Source organism: Morchella sextelata (genome assembly GCF_020137385.1).
Source record: "Morchella sextelata strain SCLS chromosome Unknown scls_24, whole genome shotgun sequence".
Taxonomy (NCBI): Eukaryota; Fungi; Ascomycota; class Pezizomycetes; order Pezizales; family Morchellaceae; genus Morchella; species Morchella sextelata.
In genome coordinates, this window is record NW_025408639.1 from 165,231 (window position 1) to 182,627 (window position 17,397).

The 17,397-nt window shown below is 50.4% G+C and overlaps 3 protein-coding genes across 3 annotated transcripts; 2 read left to right on the forward strand and 1 right to left on the reverse strand.

The window, feature by feature from the left end:
* Nucleotides 1–2,131: 2,131 nt before the first annotated feature.
* On the forward strand, nucleotides 2,132–7,575 carry H6S33_007614 (uncharacterized protein; the record flags this gene model as incomplete). Its single annotated transcript, XM_044839215.1, has 11 exons — nucleotides 2,132–2,200; nucleotides 2,253–2,262; nucleotides 2,312–2,776; nucleotides 4,226–4,617; nucleotides 4,673–4,784; nucleotides 4,851–4,987; nucleotides 5,041–5,086; nucleotides 5,181–5,375; nucleotides 5,553–5,684; nucleotides 5,738–7,465; nucleotides 7,535–7,575. 11 exons carry the CDS (start codon nucleotides 2,132–2,134, stop codon nucleotides 7,573–7,575), a joined length of 3,327 nt encoding a protein of 1,108 aa, XP_044688487.1.
* Nucleotides 7,576–8,311: 736 nt separating this feature from the next.
* H6S33_007615 (uncharacterized protein) lies at nucleotides 8,312–9,325 on the reverse strand (the record flags this gene model as incomplete). The annotated part of the gene is made up of 4 exons (XM_044839226.1): nucleotides 8,312–8,529; nucleotides 8,585–9,059; nucleotides 9,114–9,178; nucleotides 9,229–9,325. 4 exons carry the CDS (start codon nucleotides 9,323–9,325, stop codon nucleotides 8,312–8,314), a joined length of 855 nt encoding a protein of 284 aa, XP_044688488.1.
* A 6,311-nt stretch (nucleotides 9,326–15,636) lies between these two features.
* Nucleotides 15,637–17,073, forward strand: H6S33_007616 (uncharacterized protein; the record flags this gene model as incomplete). Its single annotated transcript, XM_044839237.1, has 1 exon — nucleotides 15,637–17,073. One exon carries the CDS (start codon nucleotides 15,637–15,639, stop codon nucleotides 17,071–17,073), a length of 1,437 nt encoding a protein of 478 aa, XP_044688489.1.
* Nucleotides 17,074–17,397: the final 324 nt, after the last annotated feature.

Here is a 17,397-nt window from a genome sequence, read left to right on the forward strand (position 1 = left end):
AGAAGTGCAGAGGGCCTCGACTGTGAGGATGTTAGAGGTATTCTCTGAAATGCCAGGGGTATTCGCTGTTACACCGAGGGTGTTCTGAAGGATGTGTTCTGGCTAATTGAAGTGGGTGCTGCTTTCCTCTGACCCCCTATTTGCATGACCTTAGCACCCGATCGAGTTCTCAGCTGAGTTATTAGCTCCTAATACGTGCATCAGAAAGAGCATCAATGATCAAGGTAGATCTAACCTGTACCACGTCCACTGACATATCAGATGAAGCAATGACCTCGGCTACTGCGCCAGTTGGTTTCCTCCAAGCATTGCCCAATGCTCTGGCAGTAGTCAGCTGAACTGAAAAAAACCTCTTTCCACCAGTTTGAGGCCTCTGCGAAGAAGGTGGAGGTCTCTATTCATCTTCGTCAGAGCCCTCGCGGTCGTTCTCTGGAGTATCATCATAGTCTGAGTGGCTATTATTAACTATCTCTTGTACTTCTGACTCAATTGGCTTCTGATATTCGAAACTGTCAGTATGATCCTCGGAGAGATGAAATACCACCTCCTAGGACTATCCCCACTGCTCCTAGGGGTTTCAAAAGTATGAAAAAGATTTTTTCGAGTCAATTGGGCGGCGGTGGTGGTGGCAGTGGCTGTCGATTGACTGCTACGGGCTGGAACTAGTAGTGTCAGTAACTGTTGAGGTATATCAGGCTCATCTGCTTCAGTCGTTGAACCTTCATATTCTTCAAGTCGACTTGAAGGGAGTCGAGTACGCTTTGCGGGGGGGTTGCTGCACCGGAGGATCGCTTGCTAGAAGCCATTCTGATGATTGGCAGGAATATCCGCAGTGCTCACGATATTTTTGATTAGAAATCAATTCTTGGCGTGAAATTTTTTGCCGTTAACCCTCGTATGGCAGGGATCATCTGGTGTTATTGGTATTTCCGCAATCAAATCATTCATCCTCACTCGTTTTACTGAACATTTCGAAGAACTACTGAGTGCTCTGAGAGCAATCTAGGAGTTTGATTCGACTTGGAAAAGCGATGTAATTATTAGGTCCACTAATTTAATCTCATCTCATCTAATCTAATCTAATCTGATATAACCTGACCTAATCTTGCAAGAGAAAGAGAACGTTTCATAAAGCCTAACAAACAAATCCGAAACACTAAATTGTAGTGCATCTGTAATGGAGCCATTTCAAATATCTGGTGTATGAGTACACACAGGGCCCGGTTACATGCTGAGAGTTATTGTTAGAAGACAGTTGCACAGTGATATGCAAGTACCGGCAGTGTAGTTAGCTACCAGCTGTTAGAGTAACTACGTTCTGAGCGCTAGGAAGAGGATATATTCATGAGAGCGATGACTGACGAGTCTATGCCTCGCCAGTGACTAGAAGGCCATCCAGACTGAAGCTCTGATTGCCCGGTGATCCTCTGTATCCTCTGAGTATTGCAAGCCTGCCGATAGTGACAGGGACTATGCCAGGGAAGTCTACAATAAGCAAAAAGCTCTATAGCAATGATTAAGCTTACACATGAGTGGCAGCTCATTCATGTAGGCCCCAGTTGTGTAGCAACCAACGCTGCAGGTGTTACAATGGCTTTGACTAAGGGTGGTTGCCTTGAATATCAGAAACACCTGCTGGCACTTAGAAGAAAGAGGGGTAGCGGTGGTATTGTCTCCCAGACTGAGGAAAGGCTTCACCGGAACTTATTAAGGAGTTAGGAGCAGGGAATAGAAGTCTTCAGAGTATAAGTACTCAGGCTCATTCTCGCCCTTGAGTCCTGTTCTCTCAGTCTTTATGAGAAAAAAAACCAAGTTCTTATCGGTAGCAGAGCCCTTAAGGATTATCGAGTTCTAGAGATAGTATCTTTGAATAATCTGCAACCTGATTGTCTATCTTGCATGGCCGTCTCTATTCTCTCCTGTTCTATTTCTCTGAGAAGAGACCCCCGTTACACTGGCACTCCCAGACGTTGCAGGAGCTCGGGGCGCGAGGCGTGCGTCAGGATGAAAGGGGGTGCGCCCTGACTAATACACGAGCTTGCTGATGCCCCAAAGTCTGGTTTGAGACAAAAGAGTTGCCACGTAGGCGCACCATAAGTATAAGAGCCCCGCACCCGCCTTTCTGGTAAGAATGGCTAAAGCCATTCAACCTCTTCGGATCCGAGTCTTCGCAGCAATAGAACGGATTATTTTCAGTGGCGTTCAAAAAGCAGAGCACTCAGTTCTTAGTATTCAAATATCAACATCATTAGAACAGTCAAAGTATGGTAATTAACCTATCACAGATCAAATCCATACTGATTCAATGCAGAAATGAGCTTCCTTTTCCAAGCGGTCGTCGAGTGCCTGACAAGCAAGGCTAGCACTGACATCGTTAAAGTTGACAACGTGGTCAACGATAAGAACCACCTCGAGTTTAAGGAGGACAAGGTGGGGCGCACTGCTCAAGATGTTGCAACCGAGGTCATCAATACGCTGTACAGCGCAGAAAAGAAGGGCCGCGATCTCGAGCAAGCAATCAATAATATCGTGACGGAGTACGGATGGACTGAAAGCATTGGGATTGCAATTCTGAATGCACTAGAGAATGCTCTCAAGAATGGCACTGCAATGGGACAGGTCATGAAAGAGGCCTTTGACAAGGCGACCGATGCAGCGATATCTTTCGTGAGAGATCACCCCGTATATTGTACCATTATTGCACTTGGGATCTTGGTCGTCCTCGCACCGTGGGTGCTTGAGGCTGTGGGATTCGGTGAGCTAGGGCCAATCGAAGGTAAGATCGATTTTCGGAATATGCGCAGACAGTGAGATGATACTGATGTCAGGCATCTAGGGTCTTTTGCTTCTGCATGGCAATCTAGATATATGGGGTACGTGCCAAAGGGCTCCTTGTTTTCATTCTTTCAACGCCTCGGGATGGTTTGGAAGCACGTACTTCAGAAGCAGAGACCACAGGACTGCAGTCTTGAGTGATTTTAGTTTGACGTTGTGTTTGGGCATTGTATGTTTGAATGGATAATATTTCCTGTTCTAGCTACTATGGAGTGTTTTGGACGATTTGGATGCGAGGGGGAGCGATGCGACCGTGGTCATGTTTTGTCACTCTGATTTATGTAATTTATTATTCAAGATATTTATTATGATGATTGGGGACCCTCCGTGAGGGAAGCGGAGCGACCGAGAACAGCGAAGCTGTGGTAGACGGAAGCGTCTCCAGCCGTGATAAAGACAGTATGTATACATACATGTACCTACATATTTAACATTCTCGCCAAGCCTTTTTTCTGGAAAAAATGTCGGAGTATGTGTGAGCTAAGCGAGCCCTACGCCCTGACGAAGAGACCGGAACGGTCTGTGCTTTTGGCTCAACTGTGCCGCCGGGCACTACATGTACTCTCTACAAAAGTTGGTATCTAGCACAGATGGTAGAAAGCTTCTAGGCTGAGTGTGCCAACATGAAGTTACAGCTGCGATCAAAATGAGCAGGATAAAATGCGCTTAGCCACTCACAAGATGTTAAGAACTACATGTACTCGCGCTGCCGGATTGAAGCCGCTCATACAAAAAAGGTACATAATTGATCTAAAGACTTATACTGTCAGATCACTCGCCATAGTAATTTAGCGGCTTTAAACCGGCCGCGCGAGTATAGGAACTGTAGGTACTACATGCACGGTGGACCACCTAACCTATTGAATCCTAGCAAATAGCTCGACACTACATAAATTACATGTAGGTACTTCATAGAGTCTCACTCGGGACTTCATAAACCCTGGTTTACAATTGCCCTAAAGTTTAATTCAGGGTTAAGCAACTCCGGAAGGTTGGGATTACAGCGAAGCTGAAGCTAGACCACAAGTGCAAGAGAGGAGGGCTAGAAAGCCGTGCAGCGGCTTGAGAGCCCGACATCGAGACATATGTATACATGTATGCAGTAGGTATTACTCTACTATGTAACTGGAACCCTGACACGTGATAACGCTTGGCAAACAACCCATTACGTACGTGTAGGACTCAACATGTAGGCCTACAACTCCCCGCCCATTCACTATCGCAACTTTGACTATCGCCTCAGCGCGGTCTGCTTCTCCGGAAACTGAGATGGAATCAACTTCCCCCTCGCGGGCGGCACGTGCCAAAACAGCTCTCCATTCCACCATTACGCGCACGATTACACGCTTTACCCACTTGAGCAGGACAATAAGCTCAAAGTCAACCACAGGCTTCCGTCCCCTACCAGTTACACTTTTCACCCTGGTCACATATCTCAGCCTCTTCACCGCATTGATCTGGATCGACCGTCGAGTTCCTGATGTTGCATCACGTAGCGAATTGGATCGTTGGGGTGTCAGTGTTGACGAGGCGTTCAAGGACCTTGAGTTTCTAACAAGGACCCACCACCCGTTCAACAGCAGATCAAACGACGGTGTTAGAGAATACCTGCTAGCTAGGATTCAACAGATCCTCTCGGAAAACGGCGTTGGTGGCTTCAACGGGAGTGATTTGGTGCAGCTTGGGGATCGGTATGATGGCACGGTGGAGCTTATCAATGACGGTGCGGACTCAACGAAGGGAAGCAATGCTACATTTTTCCAAGATAGGCTCGGCAGTACTGTAAGCCAACTATCCATCATAGGCCGCCTACAACTTTCTTTAATAGCTTGCATAGGTGTATTTTGAAGGAACGAACATCATGGTTTACATACACGGCGAAAGACCTGCATCAGAGCTCTCGCCTGCTCTCGTCAATGCCCACTATGACAGCGTTTCCACGGCGCCTGGTTTGTTTCCAAGTCAAATGTTTCTGAGAATTTAGGTTTTATGCTGACAGACAACCTCGAAATTAGGCGCTACTGACGACGGAGTTGGCATTGTCTCCGTGCTTCAAATTGTCAAATCGTTCACTCGTTCAGAGGCGAAGGGTGGAAAAAGGCTACAGAGAGGACTTATTGCATTGTTTAACAATGGAGAGGAAGATGGCTTGGTAATTAGTGGATTCACGTCCTATCCTTGATTTCCAAAGTTAATATAATACAGCACGGTGCACATGCATTTGCCGCGCATCCTCTCGGACGGCTTCCCCGTGAGTATTCCTTCTGTGTCTCTGTTATGGCGCTTGGCACATCGTGGTCTTTGGTATTTCCGTATTCTTCGCTGACCGATCGTCGCCCTTCCAGATATGCTCTTAAACCTAGAAGGCGCTGGTGCCGGTGGAAGAGCTACACTATTTAGGTCGAATGATTCTGCGGTGACAAGGTTTTATCAGAAAGGGAAAAGGCCTTTTGGCACAGCAATGAGCAACGATGGATGGAAACTAGGATTAGTTCGGTTCGTGTTCCATCAGGAATTGGCTTTCAACTTTGAACTTATTGGTTTGTTTCGATCAGGAGTGATACAGACAATTCATTCTTTCACCGGTATCTCGGTATGAGAGGCCTTGATGTGGCCTTTTACAAACCGCGGAGTCGCTATCATAGCATCGACGATGATATGAAGCATAGTAAGACCATACGATTCTCTCCGGCCTTTTCCCGCTAACCATTCTACAGTTAGCAAAGGTTCAATCTGGCATATGCTCGGGGGCTCTCTTTACACGCTACGCGCAATGGTTGATGATACTAGCAGTGAATTTGATCAGAATGGAGGCCCAGGAAAGGGCAAACCAGGTGTTTGGTTTGATCGTACGTATCTATCCATTTCTTCTGTTGACTTTAAACTCACGGGTATAACACAGTTTTTGGCCGGAAAATGGCAGTATTCGACCTGGAAACCTTATTTATCTGGACCATAGTTCTGATTGTCATTCCATCGTGTGTCGTTGCTGGGGGAATCTATATGAACCGCGACAAACTTCCTACAATTCGTGGTGTCTCCCGATTTCCAGTCGCCCTTGTGCTCGCAAGTGGCCTTTCCATGATTGCTGCTTTATTGATCCACAAGGTCAATCCGATGATTTTATACTCATCCTCGGACTCTGTATGGGCAACTGTATTGGCTGTCTGGTGGACTGTGTCGTGGTTGGTACTCCGAGGGGCGGATGCAATCAGACCAACCGCGCTTGCCCGAGGATATGCTTGTGTCGAGATGTTCATGTTTTGGTTCGTAGGCATGATTGCCGTGGCATATGGCAGTTCGTCTGGGGTAGGTTTGGCCAGCGGATATTGGGTTCCCATTTTTTACCTGGGAGCATTCCTGGCTTCCTGCATCTCCCTCTATGAAGTGAGCGTACTGCGATGGAAAGCCGGACTGGAACCAATCAACCGAACAGGCCACTTGTCGATTGGTTCCACAGGAAACGCAATCCCGTCGGGCCCCGGATCGGGCCAGGGAGCTGCGCATGACGGAGATGACTCGCCTGCTACTGAAACAACCCCGCTTTTCCGGAGCACCAATGGCACCTCTGCTCGCTTCCGGCACGTCCGCTCCAGCATTCCGCCACCGAAAGATGAGGACATCTACGGGTCTGAAGAGAGCTGGAGCAAAGACCTCCCGACCTGGACCTGGATCCCGCAATTCCTCGCCGCGGTCCCGCTGCAAATCATCTTCTCCGGCCAAATCTCTCTCCTCTTGACCGCAGCCCTAGAGCAAACCGGCTGCGACGGCGGAAACACAGCAGTGCCCTACATGATCATAGCCGTCTTCGCCACCGTCCTCCTCCTCCCCATCGCCCCCTTCCTCCACCGCGTCACCTACCACGTCACCGTCGCCCTCCTCATCGTCCTCCTCGCAACAGGCTTCTACAACCTCACCGCCTTCCCCTTCTCCTCCAGCGCGCGAATCAAACTCTTCTTCAAACAGTCCGTCGACCTCCGCACCGGCGAGAACCTCGTCCACGTCATCGGCAACCCCGCCTTCGTCGAGCGCGCCATCACAAACTTCGTCCCCAGCGCCGCCACAGGCGGCTTCCACTGCGCGCCCGAAACAGAGTACGCCCCCTACCAGACGCAGACGCGCTGCTCATGGCGCGGGCCCGCGCCCAATGTGGCGCCCACCGTGCCCGGCGCGGCCGGCAACGGGACGGCCGCGTGGCTGACCCACAGCGTCACGAAGCTGCGCGATGGCGAGGCGCTGGTGTCGCTTAAGGGCGCGAATACGCGCGCGTGTAGGCTCTTCTTTGATAACCGCAACATCACGGACGTGGAGGTGCGGAATGGCCGTGGAGGGCCGGGACAGAGGGCGCCGAGGTTGGGGAACCCGATTCCGGAGATGGGGTCGAGGCAGGTGAGGCTGTGGAGCCGTGAGTGGGGGCGTGGGTGGGATGTGGAGGTGGCGTGGGGTGGCGGGCTTAGGGAGGCGGGGGCGGGCGGTGAGGAGGGCGGGGAGGGCGTGGAGAAGGGTGGGAAGGGAAGGTTGGAGGGACGTATCGTCTGTCTGTGGAGCGACGTCAACGAGAAGGGTGCTATACCCGCTTACGAAGAGCTCATGACGCATCTACCGGCGTGGGCGGTGCTGACAAAAGTTGGTACGTATTGCGCTCTATATCTATCTATCCCCCCTTTACAAACCGTGACATGTACTAACAACGCAACAGACGATGGACTCGTCGAGGGCTGGGTGCCGTTTTCTGTCTGAGCAGATGCAGAGGGGGGGGGGGGGTATCGTTATGTTATGACAAATTGTTTTTTTGACTTCTTCTTCTTCTTTTCTCTCGCTGACTTGAAAGAGCTTTCGTTGTGGGGATGCGTGGGCGTGTGATGTACTGGTGTATTTTTAAGGACTTGTTGCGGATTGCTTGACTAGCGTGCTGATATCGGACGTAATGAACGGAAGGATATATCTTGATTCTGGTCGTCTCTGATTCCCCCGACTGCTGTGAATACACTCAGCTATAGTGCGCAGGGAGTCGACTACTGCTTTCCTTGAACGTGCTCAAATGCTGTGTAGTCATGGTACAAGTGATACTCCAATCTCACTCGATCCTACGAAGCCCCAAGCCGAGACGAACCTGTACTTCCTTCCCATAATCACAGGGCATCACTCGGGTCTTGGCAGTATGCAAATAATTAACAGGGCGCAACAAAATGTCGGGCAAACAGCATTCGAGTATGCTAAGGCCCCAGGAATAAATTGAGAGGTATAATAGGCACCCAAGGGCATATGTGGAGGGGAAATTCTAGGCTGAATTCCTGATATTCGTATTTCTCCACCAATTCCTTTCCTTTTTTCTTTAGTAGTCCATTACCAGCTGGTACATATATACGATTTCATTCCCTTTTTCTCTTTTTTTTCGTGACGGTGTGCTACATACAGTAAGATCTCATAACATACATTAAAATAACCAAATCTTGTCATCCCCCAATCCACTCCACTACAAAGGGCCAGGGCCCATGTCCCTGACAGTGCCGTGCCTGATGAAGCCCGAGAGGCCACCAGGTACCTCCTGGTATGTGCTCCAGGTGTACAGGTCCCAGCTATCGCTATAGATGTACTTTCCGCTGTCGTACCCATCTGCGAACAGCCTGTACATGCCGTTCTCGAGCGTCGTGATGCAGGGGCCTTCTGCTCGCCCGAATCCTGCAAAGTTGCCTATAATCACTTGTCAGCACTGCTAATTACGATGGGGAATTGGGGGAATAAATACCAGTTTGTACGAAGGTCCATGGCCCTGCGAGACTCGTAGCGACGGCGTGTTCGAGGTACTTGCTCGTCTCGTTCTTGGTGTATGCATGGTACATCTTGCTGTCCTCATCCCAGACGATGAATGTGTCAATATAGTTGGGGCCGATACCGGCCATGGCAACCGGCCCGCTCCAGCTTGTGAGTGTGTCGTCTGTTGCGGTGTATAGGTAGGGATTGAAGGTGGTTAGCGACTCGCCGAGCGAGACAATGATGTTGGTTTCCCCCGTGCGCGGGTCCTGGAAGATCTCGGGTGCCCAGGTACGGGCCTGAGTGGTGTCAGAGATGCTGACGGTCGTGTGCAGTGTCCAGTTGAGGAGGTTGCTGCTGCGCGCGATGGCAAAGTCGCGGCCTTCCCAGTTGGTCGTGTAGGAGACGTAGTAGTCGCCGTCGGTATGGCGGATTATGCTAGGGTCGCGAATAAGGCCGGTTGTGGGGACCTGTGCAGCGTTAGGACGAGAACATGGGGGAGATGGAGGGAAAATGTGACGAACGTAGGCAGGCCCTTTGAGGAGCGAGAAATTGAGGGCATCATCAGAAGTGTAGATGTACATGTTGCCTGGGTGAGTTAGTACATGGAGGTACTCGTAGAATATGCGGGGGACATACTCTCGCTGGTAGAGGTGAAGACGGAGAAGACGTAGACGCCCATTGCCGACTGCATGAACAGCGCGCAAAGCACCGCGAAGGAAATGATTGACCGCATGGTATCCTACTACTACTACTACTTGATGCTTCCTGAATCCTGGGGGGTTAGCTGTGGAGAAAGGAATGTGGGATTGGAAGGGGGGAGGATGCGAAACTATATACAAATCCAACATTCCTCTTTAATTCCTCATTCGGGACAACATCACCCCCTGCCTTCGTGGAAAATCATGATACTATACGATGCCCTCCCTGGTATCTAGCGAGAAAGTCCCCCGGTGTGAGAGAGAGATCTGGATTGATTTGCCAAAGAGACGCATACCGTATGGTGCAGCGGGACCAGCATCCAGAGTTCGGACCAATGCGAACCGGACGGCAATACTCGAGTTTGAATGTGTAGCGCCTTCCCGGATGAACTGCCGGGGAAAGATGGGATTGGATGGGATGGAATAAGGATCAGGCGCAGAACGTTCTCAATGCGATAATTGTGTATACACTTGGAGATGTACATACATGTATGTCCATGGATATATTCTGCCTAATGTGTGGGTGCATGTCGATCCTGTGGCGTAGAGGAGGACAGGGGAAGAATGCGGCTCTACTCCACCTACATTATACCCAGAGTGGTTAGATCTTGAGTTTTACAGAGCCGTATCGATGGCGGGTGGAAGCCATTTGAGATGTTGAAACCATCATCGTGCATGCGGCAAGGTGAACGGATTGTATGTGCAATCGTTTCACCTCCCACCAATTCCTCTTCAGAAAAAGAAAGACACTCCCAACTCCTCTACTCTCGCTCTAGCGGGTTCCTGCAGCGACGGGCGGGAACCGAACCCCGGAAAGCTTGTGCGTCCCCAAAGCCAAACCCCAATCTCTCTAGGCCGCTGCGGGAGCGATGTCTGAGACTGACAGAACGGTTGACGTCTGATTACTCGCAGGTGCTGATCCAGGAGGATCAAATCTGTAACTGGAGAGAGAGAAAATCGTGTTGTCTTCTCGAATACCCAAGATCGAAGAGCAGGATAGCTATCGAGGAGAATTCGAAGCTGGCCGCAGAGTATCTATGGCTTTTAACTTGCACCATGACTTCATCGTGTCCTTTTGATCGTGTTCTCTAGATCTGGCCGTACTTACTTGTGTCCAGATCCTTCCTCCACACACACTCTCTCTCATGTCTTTGATCCACATCGCCATTGCACCCCTATGTTACATGTAGCTACACCAACATGTACCCGTTCTGCCCTCCACCTCCACCTTCCCTGCGAGCGCGTGCAATGCCATATCCCCAAGTAGAGCAGAATAGGCACTGCGTGCACACACGGCACAGCACAACAAAGCGATATAAATACGCAATGTGTCTCTGGATCCCCCAACCCAATCACACACGCAAGCACTCGCTAAATAAACCCCATGCAGTGAGAGTACCATACACCTGCACCGCCACAGCACCGACTGCCCGTCCCTGCCAAGTGCCCACCCATCTTCTCCACATCCCTATCCCTACCGCAACCACCACTTCTGCCGGCCAACTCTATTTTAACCGAGCGCCCCATCAAGCCCGACGATTCCTCCCCGGGAGAAGAGAAGTGAAGAGTAGAGTGGGCAGCTACAGTACGTATGTAGCTCGGTTCTATGAAGCCCCGATGCGCATCCATCCATGTATGTACCCCGCGCAACACCCAATACCTGCCCTAACGGTGTGTTCTCCGATCGCTGTAAGTGCGGGGTGCGGGGTGCGGGGTGCGGGGTGCGGGGTGCGTTAATCTATGCTGGTGCTTTGATTAGGCTTTAGCTTACGGACGACGGGGTGGGGTTGTGGTTGTGGTTGTGGTTGGGATGTTCGCTGTTGGTGACGGGAGATCACCGTCGACCGGGAAGCTGGTACGTTGACGTAGCGAACTGTGCAAGCTCGGGCCGGCCGGGCACGCGTACCGGGTGTGCACGTTAAATACCGAGACGCCTTGAAGGATTGGTTGATTTTGTATGGGAACCGCCCATGGTAACCAAAAGCAGCCAATGAATTTTGGCCTTGGCCTCAAAATTTATATGGTGGAAAAAAATACCGAGACGTTTTATCTATCTTCACTTAAAAATTCAAATATTTTCCTAAAAATACAAAAAAATAACCACTGAATAGCCCTTGCTCACAGGTTCACCTGAGTACTGATTCGAAGTTATCAAAGAAGTTTTGGTGAAGTTCGAAAAGAACAGGAGTAGAAAAGAGGTTGAGGAGGTTGCGTTGCAAAAGCTGTGGGGCAGACTGTCCAAATACCTGCTTGGCTGCCAAATGTCATTTTAATTATATCAGCCCAATCAGATTCCTTTACAAACCCTCACTTTTTAAAATTCCCCAAAAAGGGGTTCTCAGTACTTACCCTCAACCCCCGGTACACCGGCGCCCGCGGCGGCATTGGAGAATGTGCGGGTGCAGGCCGACCGGCCGCCGCGTGTCCAGTCTCTCCGGTACTCTCCCGGAACGGATACTAACATTGATGACCGCGCTACCTGTGCCTTCTGTGCCTTCCCCGGATGTAGATGTGCGTGACATGCGTGACATGCGTGACTTGTGGTATTTGTTGGTTTTGGGCCTTCGGGCCTGTGTGAGAGTTGGATCCCCGGGTTGAGTTCTTGCGGGAGTTGAGGTGCTTGTATGGGTTTGGCATTCTTGTCCGCTGCTGGGTTTTATATATATATATACCAGGGACTGTTTTGTGTGGTTGTTGGAGAAGGTCGACACCGCTATGTCGGCTTCGTCTTAGTGTTCGGAATATCGAGTGATGGCCCATGATTGCAATTCACCCCACCACTTCAAAATACCCAGTATCCCTTCATCTGTCTGGTGCTCTTATCCTCGAACTTGAAGCTTACATCGCCCCTGTCGGTGCTATGACCGCGGGCGGGCTAAAAGCTATCGGGACTCGGAAGATCCGCACTAGCGAGGAACGGATCGGAGAGCTAAGGTACATATCAGCGGCGCATCGGTAAAGGTACCTTAATACCTCCCAAAGATGACCCTCTTGAGCGAACCACTCGTTGCCTTTACACTAACAGTGCATCTCAGATGTATAGCAAGAGAGTGGTAAGTGTGTGGGTGATGGGCTTGGCTCACAGCCACTCACTCGATTCCCCCACCTATGCCACGTTTACAATTTTTTTTTTTTTTTTTTTCCCATTTGATCCGCTTACTGAACGCGTAGCTAGGGAAAGCCTCATAACGCGACTGCAGCCGTGGAGAACGGCTGCAGGAGAAGATGGGTTGCTGGGGTTGTATCTCCGTCTTGTTCGAAATTTGAAGGTCTGTGGATCTAGATACAGACCCGGGACATCTCAGCCTACCTAAATAATGACAAACTACAAGTATCTTGTGTCAACACCATGGCAGGTTGGTTGTGCTATATGCCTATAGGGTTGGAACCGGAGAAGCGGTGGGCGACGAAAGGCTTTCAGCTGGGATGGGCTTTTAGCTGGAATAGGCAGCGTCATGCGGCATCACTCGGAATTGCTGGACCTATATTGAGTTTCCACAGACCGACCCCTCCCGAGCGGCGGAAGAAAGTGTATGTCAGTAAGAAATGATACGACTCGACCATTGTCACGGCGGGAAATATATGCTCACTATCGAGACGTTGATATATACGGTCGTTGAAACCAAATGGCCTTTCGCAACGTCCAGTAGTTGAAGTATCGCCTCACCAGCCTTGAGTGGGCAACACAATTTTGCGAAGTATAGTCGAGCCGCGCGCGTTCCCTCATGACGTGGAGCTTGTTACTTTGTTGGCAGGATGGATTTGTGCTGGCTGCGGTTGCATGGGGACCGGTGGGAGTCGAAATAGTGTCTACGAGACGGGGGCCATCTGTCTAGTAGTGAAGAATAAGAAGCGGGCAGACTTGTTTTTGGCTGTCTCGGTCATTCATCATTAATTGATGGAGTGACTTATCATGTTCAACTCCATGGGCTTTCTTCACTGACATCGGGGCCTGCAGGCTCAGGAAATACTAGAATACCTTAAGGGCCCAAAATCAACTGAGATAAAAATCTACTCAGACCTTCTTTTATTTTAAGTCACCACCACTGTATACATCTCTTCCAACAACAATTAACCTTGACCACCGGTACCACTACCACCATTCTCATTTAATTACCCTTATACCCATTGTTGCTAATCTATCTTGCTTATTGAAACCATGATATCTATATAGAAATCTAATATATTGTGAACTTGTATGACAGCTCAATCCTCGACTATCTTTTTAAACCTAAAATAGGGAAAGGATTGGGCTATGTATATATGCGGATTTCCAATTAAGGTGGGGTACAGATTGCATGACTGCCAAACAAGAGGTAGGCAGCTTCTCTTGGAACCAACTTAATGGAGGTAGATAAGTCGCTTGGTGGATAAGTCGTTGCAACGACCTTCTGGCTTCCAAACGGCCCCTAAGACCCCGGAAGTGGCCATGAGAATGATATTGACCAGATTACGATTTCCCCGAGTTCTTATAGTTGTGGTGCCATAGGGGTTAATGTTATCTCTGTTGTTCTTGACACGTCAGCTATGTGTGTTCTTTTGCGACTACCGTTATTTCTCGAGTAATCCGCTATCTCCGCTTAGTTAAATGTTAATTCCGGGATAGAAAACGCGTGTATCTGCACGAGCACGTGAAGTTTGATGCTGCCAATTCGCCCGGGCCCGGACTTCCTACATGTACATACAAATACGGAGATAGTGGATTTCTCGAGATATAACGGTATCCTTTTTTCAAGCAGTAAACACGTGCTAAACAGTCTCTTTTGTCTGCACTATAAATAGATCGAGGAATATATATCCCCTCTCTATATTCTATAGATCAACAAGTGTCGGTTATCGTCTTGCTTCCTCCTCTCCCCTGAATCTAAATAAAGAATCTCGAGAAGAAGCTTGATAAGGCTAATCTTTGCTGAGACTGCACTCGTTATGCGCTGGTGGGGTGGGAGCTGATAGGGCGCGCGTACTTGCAGTGGACACATGCAGGTACAACCGTGCTCTCCCGTTTGACTCAAACTAGTCCATGCGTCATCAGATAAGATCTGTACAAGTAGTCACCTCGTCGGCGGACATGAGTCAAGTACAGTCCACCGCTATACATGTGCACAGCACCAGACGATACAAGAGGAATGATCATGATACCTCAACCCCACCTTTCGACACCTCTGCTTCTCTTCCTGCATCCAGAGCCTGGGGGGGGGGGGGGCACATATATCTCAACACTGCCAACAGTGCAGTGTGTTTAGCCGGGGGAACTATCCATTTCTTCGACCGATGCTCCCTGCATCTTCACCGGGAGTCTCATGTAGAAGGATCGACAGCAAAGAGATGCGTGCTCATGCCTGCTGTAGCTGTACCTGCTATAACAGCGCAGCCCTGTAGCTATAATCAGGACCGTTCGACAGGTAGGTGCCTACATTCCCCGACAACTCATGCACAGATATCTCTCCTTATCTATACACACATCTGAGCCAGTGTTGACAGCTCCCGCAGCTTAACCCTGCACGTGCCAAAAGCTTAGCTTCAGGTCTGTGTTACACCGCGCCGCCAAGACACCCACCCTCCTCTGGCTGGGCTATGCAGCCCTGTCCGTTTTGGGGAATGCAAATCTATTTTTGACAGCAGCTGCGAGACATGCATAGCTCTAATTTATGCAAGTGCTGTTCCAGAAAAAAAACCAAAACAAGAAAAACCCGCGAGCGCTGAAAGCTACACTTTCTTTGCTAAGATATATTATATTATCTTCTAAAGCTTTGTGTGGGGAGTGGTGGCGCAGCCCACCGGCTCTTACCGGCGTATCAGCTTTTCGAACGCTGCCGGACGAGTGGTGGTAAAGAGGTACTTGAGTGCCGCGTACTTTCGAAAGAGAGGATTCGTCCAATGGACATACAATATGTGCGCCTAAATCTACAATATCTACGAGGATCTCAAGGTCTGGATATCACGCCATGGCACACACTGGGGGCTAATGGTTCCCACACACACATATGCACGGTCCGGTGAGACATCGAGTGATGGCTTAACTACAGAGGTATGTAGCTTCTAGCAGCGGCTGTCATCCGCAGCAGAGGCTATTATTCTATTCATTCTTCAAGTGCAGTGTTCAATATTGGTGCAAGTCTGGAACTCCGCCCCCCAACGCACGAGCACGCAAGCCCATATCTGATCGTTATTAGCCAAACTCTAACAAACACAGTCCTTTATCATCTCTTTTAAAGATGTCGACCTCCAGCGTTGATCGTTGGCCTGTAGACTCGCAGAACCAGCACAAGCAGTACGTTCCTCTTCTTTTCTTTTTCCCAGCCTTATTTGTCAACCCTAATCCCACATACCTACAACTACAACAACCATGAGGAGCTCTCGAATCATGGATGCCTTCTGCAAAGATGCAGCCCGCGCCGAATGGACGCCCCAGCCCACGAAACCACAAAAGCTAAAGAAGAAACACAGATTCTCTCTCTCCAAGCGCAGCACATTCGGGAAACCTATCGCCTTTTCTGAAGATGACATTCCCGTCGCCAATCCTCGCCGACTATCGCGGGCACCACGGTTGGAGGAGGACTATCGTAGGGCACAGGGGGAAGGCCCATTATCAATCTCAAAGGTCGGAAACAACCCCCCACAGCCTGTGCCGGAGCCCATTTTCCCGCCGGACCAGTTTGCGGTCAACGAGAGCATGACAGCATCATATCGGCGGCGGTCGTGGACGCTGAAGCCGCGGAATGGGGCGGGGCCTGCAAAGCCAGCGTTGGTGACCATTGCAGAGTTCGAAGAGGGGAATGAGATGAAGTCAGGGTTTGTGTCGTGTGCGGCTTCGATAGCCTATACCTCGCCGTCAGTATCACGATCGACGACCTACACTTCACCAACAACCGCAACATCTAACGCCCAAGAGAAAGGGAAAGAGCACGACACAAAGGCTCCTCTCCGCTCACCACCACCCCCAAGAACCAACCCAGACGCACCCCCAATCCCAAAGCTCCCCGACTCCACCCCCAAGCCCATCACCCCCAGCCCCGCAACCTTCAACCCGCAACCCTCCCCAGACCAATACATCCAGCAGTCCGCCCGCCGCCCCCAGAGCCAGCGCATCTTCCGCGTCAACAGCCGCGGCACCGCCCCAAAGCGCATGTCCAGCAAGAAGTCCTACCCCACAAAGGAAAAAGTAATCACCCTCGGCGCCGCCCGCCCAAAACTCATCGAGATCATCCCCGCCGGCCGGCGGCGCAGCCGCGGCATGCGAAACTCTGCGCCCCCGAAACTGGCTTCGCCGCTGGCCCTCACCGGGCCGTATGAGCTCCCGGTTGTATCGTCGCCGAAAGCGACGCGTGTGGCGGAGTTGCCGGCGGTCGTGGTCGGAGGGGCGTCTCCGACGACGCCGATACTGACCTTCACTGCGCCTACGCCCACGCCTACTCCGACGCCGGAGTCTATTCCGGCGCCGACGAGGAAGCCACCGCCGCCGCCGGTGGTGGCGGCAGAGGAGAAGACGGAGAAGACGGTGTATAAGCCGTACCGCGCGCCCACGCCGGAGGTGGTTGATGAGAAGCCGCTTCCGGCCATTCCGCCGCTGAAGACGGGGTGGCCGGCGTGGAAGAAGGAGGCGGATGTGGTGGTGGTGGAGAAGAAGAGGATGGAGGCGGTCGAGAAGAAACAGGAGGTGGTGAAGGAGGAGGTGAGGAAGACGGTGGTGATCCCGGAGGCGTTGAGGATTGGGATGGCGAGTCAGAGTTTGGAGGCGAGGTTGGGGAGTTGGGAGGCGTTGGCGGCGGGGGAGAGGTATTAGTTTAGTTTAGGTACAGCATCGTGGGTTATCTGGTGATGGCGTTTTTGTGTTTTTCATGGTTTAGTTTATTGTATCTTTTTTCTTCTTTTTTCTTTTGTTTCTTGTAGTTATATGTAGGGAGCATTGCATGCGCGTGGGGTACATGGTGTTTTTTTTGTTTATCTCTTCAGCATCATCATTGATCAAGCAGATCTTTCTTTTGTCTTTAGCATATTCTGGGTATAAAAAGTTTCATGGGTTTAAAAATGAAGGCGTCTATTACTATTCAGATTACTCATTATGTGTTCAGTTACTCGTCTGTTTGCCAGTGACGCTTGGGATTTT